Source organism: Capra hircus, chromosome 13, assembly GCF_001704415.2.
Source record: "Capra hircus breed San Clemente chromosome 13, ASM170441v1, whole genome shotgun sequence".
NCBI lineage: Eukaryota > Metazoa > Chordata > Mammalia > Artiodactyla > Bovidae > Capra > Capra hircus.
Genome location: NC_030820.1, coordinates 60,381,997 through 60,392,383, shown reverse-complemented (window position 1 = coordinate 60,392,383; position 10,387 = coordinate 60,381,997). Strand labels below are relative to the sequence as shown.

At 52.1% G+C, this 10,387-nt stretch overlaps 1 protein-coding gene across 1 annotated transcript; it reads right to left on the bottom strand.

Moving 5' to 3' along the window:
- On the bottom strand, positions 1,052-10,150 carry REM1 (RRAD and GEM like GTPase 1). Its single transcript, XM_018057673.1, has 5 exons — positions 10,031-10,150; positions 8,595-8,968; positions 7,429-7,511; positions 3,104-3,305; positions 1,052-1,660 (listed from the first exon to the last, which is right to left on the bottom strand). The coding sequence occupies exons 2-5, from the start codon at positions 8,932-8,934 to the stop codon at positions 1,389-1,391; spliced, it is 897 nt and encodes a 298-aa protein (XP_017913162.1). The 5' UTR covers positions 8,935-8,968; positions 10,031-10,150; the 3' UTR covers positions 1,052-1,388.

The window sequence follows — 10,387 nt, the reverse complement described above, 5'->3', positions numbered from 1 at the left end:
GTCCTTACTCTCACTGGCTGGGTGGCTCTGGGGCACTCACTTCCCCTCTCTGGGCTTCAATTGCCACAGCTGCAAAAATGAGTGAGTTGGATTACATTGCAGGTCCATCCTGCGGATTAACGGATTGAATTTCATGGAGTCCACTCACCCCCTTTATATTGTATGCAAAACTGTGTTTGAAAGTCTATTTCCCTGAGAGTCTATAGTTTTTTGGTCACATTCTCCAAGAGAACGGTGGGACATATGAGGGACAAGGAAGCCTGGCATGCTGCAGTCTATGGGGTCACAAAGAGTTGAACGTGATTTAGTGACTGAACACCATCACCATCAAGAGAACTATGGATAAGTTGGGCCCAGCCTTATAGTCTCACAAGCCTGGACTGAATTCTGGCAACTTCACTTAGAGCAGCTGTGTGATCCGCAGCATAAGCCTCCACTGTTTGTTCTTCTGTTTTCTAACTAAACATGGGTTGTGAAGATTAATTGTTGTGACAGCTTAGAATCCAGTCAGCTCCCAACAAACACCAGCTATTATATTGCTAGGGTGCAGGCTAAAATTCCTTTCAGAGAATATTTTGTGGATTTAAACTAAAAAATGGATTAATGAGAAAATAGGTTATCACACTGAACTGTGGGTGTTTGTACTCTCCTAGGTCTCCCTCAGAGTTGTGGGGCAGGGGCTGTGCCCAGCAGTTCCGGGAGCAGCCTGAATATACAATTTCTCCAGTGATCTTACTGACTAACCCTGACACCCAGAAAGTGAAAGTTAGTCGCTCAGTCCTGTCCAACTTGTTGGGTTACCATGGGTGGAAATCTCCAGGCAAGAAAACTGGAGTGAGTTGCCATTCCCCTCTCCAGGGGATCTTCCTGACCCAAGGATCGAACCTGAGTCTCCTGCATTGCAAGCAGATTCTGGGCCACCAGGGAAGCCCCTACCCTGACACCCAGGTCAGCAGGCTAACCCCGTCTGCAGCCCTGTGTACATGGGCAAGCAGGACATGGAGACACCTGGACGAGCCCCAAAGAAGAGGTCTGGGCACTCAGACAGGAGATCCTTTTGGTCTGGTTTATTGCGGGGGGCATTTCTGAAGGTTGGCCAGAGCCCAAGGACAAAAGAGTTTTTCGCCTTTTTTTTTTTTTTTTACAAAAAGACACCACTGCATAAAAAAACCAATTTAGGCTTTGGCCCCGTAGTCTGTCCATCACTTCCCTAGGGCAGAGAGGTCTGTGAAGCTGCGGCTGGGGTGATGCTCTGTCCCTTGGGGCAGCGGGCGGCCAAGACCCACGATACACACTCTAACCACCAAGACTCTGCCCCTCGGTGGTGCTAGTGGAGCCTAGAACGCACCCCAATGTCTCGTCACCCCTTGGAGGGCGGGTGGGCGGCCTCAGAGCACGGCCAGGTTGTGGCAGGACTTGGAGCGGGCCTTGAGAGCCCGGCGGCGTGCGCTACGGGCTGTCAAGCGAGCCAGGAAGCGTCGAGCACGCTGCCCTAGGCTCGCCCTTCGTCTGGGTGCGGGTGGCTCCCCGGCCGCGCAGTCCCGGCGGCGCAAGCGCAGTTGGCGCACCACGCCTTCGAAGAGCTCCGCTACGTTGTGCTGCAGCGTGGCTGACGTCTCGATGAACTTGCAGTCGAACACCACAGCGCAGGCGCGGCCCTCTGAGGGGGCGGGGTCAGATAAGCCGGGATAGAGCCACAACCGGAAAAAGGAGATAAAGGTAGCAGAAGGTGTGGTCAGTTTCTACCAGGAAGCACAGTTTTTCCTTTCCCCATACCTCGTGCTCCATGCCAGGGGACTCAGACATAAATCTGGCTTTGAGGAGTTAGTTCACAGGCTAGTGATTGATACTAGTGGCAGAAAAGAGGCTGGGAAGACAGGGAGGTTGGGAGCAGTTAGGTCCCACAGAAGAGTCTTGAATGCCAGGGAAGGAGTCTAATCTCTGCATCAGAATTATCTGGGGGAGCTTGTTAAAATGCAAGATTGCTGAGCCCAGCCACGGCGATTCTGATTCTGTAGGTGAGGCTTGGAATCTGCAATTTAACACAGTCTCCCAGGGGGCATGTTGCAGAAGTTTGGGATGTCTGGTTATAAAGCATATGGTCTTCCAGCTGCAGGATGCCACTGGACTGGATGTAGGGCCCTGGGGTCTAGTCCTCAGTGGCTGGTGACCTTGTGGAACTGGCTTCCCTGCTCTGGGTCTCAGTTTCCATAGTTTTTAGATTTTGCCCTATGAGTAGGGCCATTTTAAGATCTGTATCTTGGGATTTTCCCAAGGTGACACGGAATTATGGCAGCATTTGCCCCCCGATCTGTCTAAAGTATAAACCTCATTCCCATCCTACTAGTTAGATCATCCCAGCCCTTCCTCAGCCAGTGTCTCAGCACCTTGAGAAAGACCTGTATCTGTCTCACCTGATACATCAGTCATATTAAAATATTCTCCATCCCACTTTAAATACAATTTAAATATAACTTTAAACATTTTGGTTTGCAGTTGCTGGCTGACAAATATTATGTTTTGTAGACAAAGCTCTGTGAAATTTGAATTTACAATTTTCTAACTATTGTGGAGCCAATAATTGTCTTTTTCAGGTCTCAGATATAAGTCCCTGAAAAGCTTATAGGCAATGGGCCTGTGATGCCTGGTGAATTGTGTCTCTGACTAAGGGCACTGGGGCACATAGGGGAATTTTTAGGCAGAGAAGTGACAAAGTCTGCTCTAGTTCTGGAGAACTCTGGCAGCTGGTGAGGAGAACTCATGGAATGGGGACAGAGAAGTGTAAGGGTTGGCCCAGGCTAAAGTGGAGATGCCAGGATTGGGCAGAGGCTGTGGGCATGGCAGGGGGAGGAAATGTGGGGTTAAGGGAAGTGGACTTGACAGGATTTGGGGACTGGTTAGAGGGATTGAGAGAGGAGGCAAAAATGGTTTCTAGCTTTCAGGTTTAGGCAAATAGATGTGGGATGGAGGTGGCTGGGGGGATGGGGTGGGGTGGGATGGAGGTGTGGGGTGGAGCACGAGTTACTGAGAGGAAGAGCAACTGGAGGAGACACAGTGACACTGGGGCTGAGAGAAAGGCGGAGAAGGAGGGTGGAGGGCTCACCTTCCACGGAGACTTCTCGGCAGCGTGCCAGATCTGCCTTGTTGCCCACCAGGATGATGGGCACGTGGTCTGCCTGATGTGTGCGCCGCAGCTGGATGCGGAGCTCAGAGGCACTCTCAAAGCTGCCCCTGTCTGCGATGGAGTACACGATGACGTAGGCACTGCCCACCTGTAGGCACGACTCCTGGCTCCAGGTTTCATCCTGCAGGGCAGGGAATCAGAAGGTACTGAGGCCCTAGCTGAGAAAGGAAGGCTGGGATGATCTAACGGGTGGGATGGGGGCTAAGGTTTATACTTTGGACAGATTGAGGGGCAAATTCTGCCATAATTTCCTGAGTCACCTGGGGAAACCACCAATCCTCTCTGAGCTGCAGTTTCTCTGCTTGAAAAATCTGGCTAATGGCACTACTTTGCTCCATTCTCTCATTCATTGATTCCTTCTACAGGCGGGACAGAGGGACTTCCCTGGTAGCTCAGCTGGTAAAGAATCTGCCTGAAATGCAGGAGACCCCGGTTTGATTCTTGGGTCAGGAAGATCCGCTGGAGAAGGGAAAGGCTACCCACTCCAGTATTCTGGCCTGGAGAATTCCATGGACAGAGAAGCCTGGCTACAGTCCATGGGGTCACAAACAGTAGGACACAACTGAGCGACTTTCACACACACATAGGCAGAACATTGGAGACAAAAGATCTATTTGGTTCCTGTTCCTTTTAAAGAGCATTCTGGCTTTGCCTGTTCAGTTCTTTTGTCTGGTTTGAGGAGGGTCTGGTCTTGCTGGACAGTTCTTTTGACCTTTTGCAGTCCAGAGTTAAGAGAGAAAGGAAGGGAGAGAAGTGAGGACAGAAGGCTGTCTTCTGGGGGAGGACTTTTTCTGGATAGTCTTGGAGAGTTGGAGGAGCGACGGTGGGTGTGAGGAAAGGGGGTGGGTGAGAGGCAAGGGGCATTTTAAAAAGTGAAGTCCTTTCAAGACAAGGAAAGGGAAGAACTGAAATAATTTTGATATTCTGTTTTGGATGATGGTCTTTTGACAGGGACAGCACTCAGACTGAACCACCTGGGTACGAGCTTTCTAAGTGTTTAATAAGACACAGTTCCTGCCCTCCAAAAGCTCATGGTCAAGAAGGGATGCTATGGAAATGGAGATATAATGCAGTGTGATAAGTACCATTAAGAAAGGCATAGGCAAGTGGCTGCAAGAACCATGGGGCTTGAGGCAGGGGTAGACCAGAAGAACTCAACTGGGCAGAGTGTGAGAGGGCTTCCAAGTAGACTGGTAAGTGGGGTTAGAAAGGATGAGCAGGCTGAACAGGAGAGAAGACGGCGGGCAAGAGTGGGAGATGCAGAGTGTGGTGGAAGCCTTGTTTGTTAGGGGCGAAGAAGCCAGGAAAGTTTTCTGATAACCAAATAAGGTAGATAAGTAGGGAGGCCTTGGTATCCATTATTGTCAAAGGGGGTAAGTTCTCAATAGTCATACTGATCCTTCCCAGATAACTCTGAACTGAGTCAGACAGATGTGGGTTCTCATTCTTGGTTCTTAGCTTTGACTATGGACAGGTTCCTTTCTCTCATGAGAGGGCAGGTCTTGACCATTCATTCATTCATTGCACATATTTATTTATGAAGGATTTGCTATGTGTTAGGATCACAAAAGCTGGCTGGTACACGGATTGGTAGGTAAGAACCCCTTGAGGGTTGATTAAAAATGTAGATTCAGAACTCCACTTTTATAGGTTCTATTTCATTAGGTCTGGGGTAAGACTTGAGACTCTGATTTTTAATATCCTTCAGGTGACCCTGATGGACAGCAAGGCTAAAGTACTACTGGTTGAGCCAACAGCCCTCCAAATCCTGTCAGATTTTGCCTCTCTGACATAAAAAAAATCATCTAGCCCAAGGATGAAAAGAATGGTTGCTTATTTCAATAAGGCTGCTGCTGCAGGGACCCTCTTTGGGAAATGCCTTCACAGACACTGGCCAGGGAATCTGCAGGGAAACCAAGGGTCAGATGAGAAGAAAACACTTTCTTAGGCCACACAACAGTTGGGCAATTCCTGCCACCTAGTCCAATATTCTTCCTACTCTGTCTCCCAAATGGGACTCTCAGTCTGATCACTCTTAAGTCCCTAGACTCTGCCCCATAGGATTCTCAACTGTATCCAAAAAGTGGACCCTTTCCAGACCCCAGTCTGTGAGCTCCATGAGGCCAGAGGACACATCTGCTTTATTCACTCCTAGGTCTCCAGTGTCCTGGTCCATGGTATGTATCCACTAATGTTTCTTTCTTTCTCCCTTCTTCCCTCCCTCTCTTACTCTTCCCTCTTTCCTTCCCACTCTCTATTCTTTATTTAATAAATAGCTTGGGGTATGAATCAGTCACTGGATCCCCAAGGCTTTCCACTGGGGCAGAAGTATGTGGGACCCTGAAGGCTGCCGCCACCTGAATGACCCCAAGGGTGGTCATGTGCAGTGGGGCTGCAGGGACCCAAGATCAGACCCTGGGGTGGGCCTTGCACACCTGGCCCTCCCCTTGCCGTGGTTGAGGTGTGGACCAACCAGTATTTCTTAATGAACAAGTCAAGGAGTAAACCTTGGATGGAGGTTCAGAAGGTAATGCTCCCAGTGGGGACAGAAAGGGGCAGTCCTAGTGCATAAGAGTGCAAACTTGGATTTCCCTGGTGGTCCAGTGGTTAAGAATCCACCTGCTAATGCAGGGGACACAGGTTGGATCCCTAATCTGGGAAGATCCCACAGGCCGAAGGGCAGCTGAGCCTGTGTGCTATAGCTACTGAAGCCCTTGCATCTAGAGCCTGTGCTCCACAACAAGAGAAGCCACCACAATAAGAGGCCCACTCACTGCAGTGAAGAGTAGTCCCATTCGCTGTAACTAGAGAAAGCCATTGCACAGTCAGAACAAATAAATAAACAAATATTTTTAAAAAGAGTGCAAACTTTGGGGTTTTATAGATCTGAGTTTGAATCCTACTTGCTATCCGAGAACTTTGGGCATGTTACTTAACCTCTCTGAGCTTTTGATTTCCTCATCAATAGAATAAGAATCAGAAGTACACTCACTCAAGTTTTTGTCTCGACTGAATATCATAATATATATGTCTAGTGCTTAGCACTTGGGGCTGACACTCAGGAAGAGGGTGCTCCATCAGTGTCAGTTGCTCTTAAGAGAATCATCATCATTCTTACGGTGTTCATTTGCACCTGGGTTTCCTTTTATGCTGATGAAAAGGAATTGGTCCCATAGCTCCTTCATCCCTAAATTTGGGCCTATCACTGGAGTTGTCAGCCATTCTTGTCAATGACCCAACACTGTCCCTCTAAAGCCCCACTCTGTGGACAGGGCCACCCTGAGTGTTAGGGGAGGGGCCTACCCCTTAGAGAGATGGGATCCAGGGGATTTTTGGATCCTTCTCTTTGGTTAGTTGTATTTCTTCAGGGTTCTACAGTGACCACACCTGTATAGCAAGAAGAAAAGAACTCCAACAAGTTAGAAAAAGCATGGGGACATGTCCTTGCCTGATGCTCTCTTCCTGCTTTGGAGTGGGCTAGCGAGGGACATCCTTGGTGTCCTTTTTTTCACTAGCTACCAAGTTATGATTAATGAGAATCATCTTTATTGCCAATTCTTCACTCGTGTTCACCAATTTTTTTCATGCTCCAAACTGTGCTTACCTCTGTGAAACTGCATAAGAATGTTTTAAAAAAAAAAACTAGCTGGTAAGGAAGACAGGAATGATCCACCCATTTATCAGGTGAGAAAACTGAAGCTCAGAGAGGGTAAGCCAATTGCAGAAAGCCTATATGTAAGATAAAGGAATGGCGGTGTGGGGGGGTGTTCCCTCCTCTGTGCAATGTGAGTGGGTGAAGTGGGATGAGGGTGCTCAGAAGTGGGATGAGGGTGAGCAGAAGGTTTGCAGGGGTAGAAGCACATCCTGGGATGCTATCAGGAGGGGATGAATAGACTGGGAAAAGAGGGTCAGGGTCATTAGGTTCTTCTGGCTTCGGTTGGAAAGGCTGCTGAGGAGCTGTGGGTTTGGGTACCACCCACGGCTCCATGAGGAGCTGAGGATGGGCCCTGTCCTGTCCCTGCTCTGTGGTGTCCTATGAGAAGACAGGAGTTTGGTACTAGCCTCAGCACTGCTGCTGTGCTTAGTTGCTCAGTCGTGTCGGACTCTGTGCAACCCCAGGGACTGTAGCCTGCCAGGCTCCTCTGTCCATGGGATTCTCCCAGGCAAGAATACTGGAGTGGGTTGCCATATCTTCAGATCTTCCTCAGCACCCCTCCCCCCAAATCCTGCCTGCTGTGCCATACCAGCTTCTCCGCCTCCCAGGTGTCCATGACCAGCAGCGTGGTGTCCTCTCCATCCACTGTGAGTGTCCTCTCGTACACATCTTCTGCAAAAGAAGAAAGCCGGTTTCAGGGAGGAGACGCAGGCCTGGGGAAGGGTGTAGCCCTTCCTAACCCCTCTTTTGGGTCACATCACGCCCTCCACTTCTCCTTGAAGTGTTCACTATACTTGTTTGACCTCTGTTCCTCCTGACGGGTCAACAAGCGCCAGGAGGAGTCCTGGCTCCCCAGCTCCCAGCACAGTGCCCGGCACACAGTTGGTGCTGAGAAAGCTTTTGTTGGTTGGTTTGACTGAACGGATGTGGAGCCGTGGGGTTAAAGTAGGGCTGGGAATTCTCCCAGTCCTGCTCTGTCCCTGGCTTAGCGTGTGCTTCAAGAAGGTCACGTCACCCTCTCTAGACCTCCGTCTCCCCATCTGTTGTACATACTGATGTACACGTATAGACCTTTCATATAGGTTATCACTCTGCGCGACCAAGGCTGGAGAAAGAGCCTGATCAGAATATCTCCACCTCATCTCTGCTGTTAAGCCTCCCCTCCCCCTGCCCACTCCACACACACACTTATCCTGGGTCCTTTCCACCAGCCCTGAAGGGACCCATCTTCATTTCCTCTGTCCTGTCCCTGATCCCCATCATCCTGGGACCCCCAGCCCTCTCAGTTCACTGTGCCTCTTGGGAATAGAGGAACCCAGGGCCCCAAACTTAGAATCTGGGAGTTTCCATTTTGGGCAGGATTTCAGTTTGGCTGCAGGTCATGGTAGACATGGACTGTGGGGCTGGTAGGGTCTGAGAATTGGGAGAAACTCCACTGTTTCTTTATAACTGGGACTTGTGGAACTCAGAATTGTTTCCTTTATGACAGGAAAATGAAGCATACACTTCTCGTCCGTGAGAAATTAGCAAACTTCTCAGCCGCTATTCAAGGAATTCCCCCTCCTATATATCTTTGTGCAGGTTATGCCCTGCACAGCTCTAGGCGGCCTCATTCACTTCAAAGCCTGGGTGAATGACGCCCCTTAGGGTTGAGCATGGCAGGAGCCGTACAAAAGTTCTTGGCAGCCGTATGTCCCAGATGACAGGGATTTGACTCCTTCGACCACAGCCCAGCCCAGCCCACAGGGTCCCTACCTCCCAGCTGTTCGTGGAGGTCCCTCTCTTGCTTCCCTGCAAACAGACTGGCCAGACTGGTCTTCCCGACACCAGGATCTCCAAGCAGGACCACGCGATAGAGGGCCTCCCAAGAGCTTTCAGAGTCGCTGGATTCAGAGGACCAGCCGTTGGGGGCAGGTGAAGGTTGCCGGGTAGGGGCGTTGAGGGAGACTGACTGGCCCAGTCGGGGATGCTGGGACTGTGTAGAAGGTGCTGTGCCCAGAAGGCCAGGCTGGTGGCCCCGGGCGGACAGGGGCAGTGGAGTGCTGGCTCGGCGACGCAGGGGGGTCTTTGCTTCTTGCTGAGTATTTAGGGTCATCCTTGGGAAGGGGGGTTTCCTTCCTTCCTTCCTTCTGCAAGAAGTGGGAGTGGGTGGTGAGCCAGGTGAGGTGCTCTGAGCCCCTTCTGTAGAGTCCTGATGAACTGCTGCTGAGGCTTCCTCCAGAGCCCTCTCTTGTTCAGATGGGAGGAGGTGGCACCTCAGATCCTCCAGATGGGGGCTTTCTGGCTTCAGGCCCAGAGTGAACTTGGGTCAGGCCAGGAGGGGTGAGCGTGTGTGAACACACACATGCATACACACCCAGAGGTCACTTTCTATGCTTTGAGGAAGACCCACTCCCCCCAGACACACAGAAGGGCAGAAGGCAGAAGGGCAGCAGGGAGACAGGATGTCCCCACAAGCATGCGCACAGAGCTGCCCCCCTGCATTCAGAACAGGAGACTCATGTGCATGAAAGACACCTGAATTGCCCCCTCCTCCGCTTCCCCACGGTTGGATTGGGGTTGGAGAGTACAAGGAGGGTTGAGAGCCCCTTGGCTGGGGGCGGGGGTGGGGTGGGGAATTCACTTCTGCTGCATCCCAGGAGAGCTGAGGAAGAGGCCCGGGAGGACAAATCCGTACTGCCAAAGGCTGGGGGTCGGGGTGTGGGGGTTTCCCTCCGGCTGAAACCCGAGAGCCCCGGTGCCATGGGAACAGCGTGTCCGGCCCGCCCCCTCCGTGAAAAATTCAGGAGCGACTGGCACGACGGCCTCCAGCTGCTGTAGGAGGGCGGGGCTCAGAGGCAGCGAGACCCCAGGTCTGGTGACAAGAAGGGGTCCCGGAGGGGAGAGGGGTGGGTGGAGAGGAGACCCACAGAGCCCAGGAGGGCATAGCATTCCCAGAGTCCGAGCTTCCCCAGTCCCGAGGGTCCTGGGTGCGAGTCCCTAGATCCCTGGAGGGTTCCCAGGCTATCCAGCTCTCCCGACCCCAGACCCGGGGACCTTCACCCCAGGGGGCGGGTTCGAGGGCCCCCTCCTCCCAGCTTGCGCGACAGAACCCTTCCGCCCTCCCCCACTACCCTCCCCCCCACCAAAACAGACGTCTAAGAAAACTCCGCTCCAACTCGACTAAGTTGGCGGGCTGCGTGGGCCTTTACCTTGGAGTGGGGAGGGATCCAGGGGCCTCGGCGGCCGCAGCTGCCCGGTGCTCCAGGCTGTACCACTGCCTCGCCGCGCAGCCCCTCGGCCGGGTCCCGCCCAGCCGCCCGGGCCGGGGAGGAGCCGCGACCCCGCCCCGTCCAGCCCCGCCCCATTAGGGCAGCCCCGGGGTCTCCGCCCCAAGGCTTTGGCTGCTGAATGAGTTTTTGCAGAACTCTGCTGACCCATCGCTTTAAGTTCTTTGCCAGGGAGAGGGGAATAAGAGAGTGGAAGGACACAGGTCCCAGATTCCTGATCCTGGATCCGCTTTGCATCCACATCTATCCACTCCAGCAACGGGGCGACCAACTCTTTGT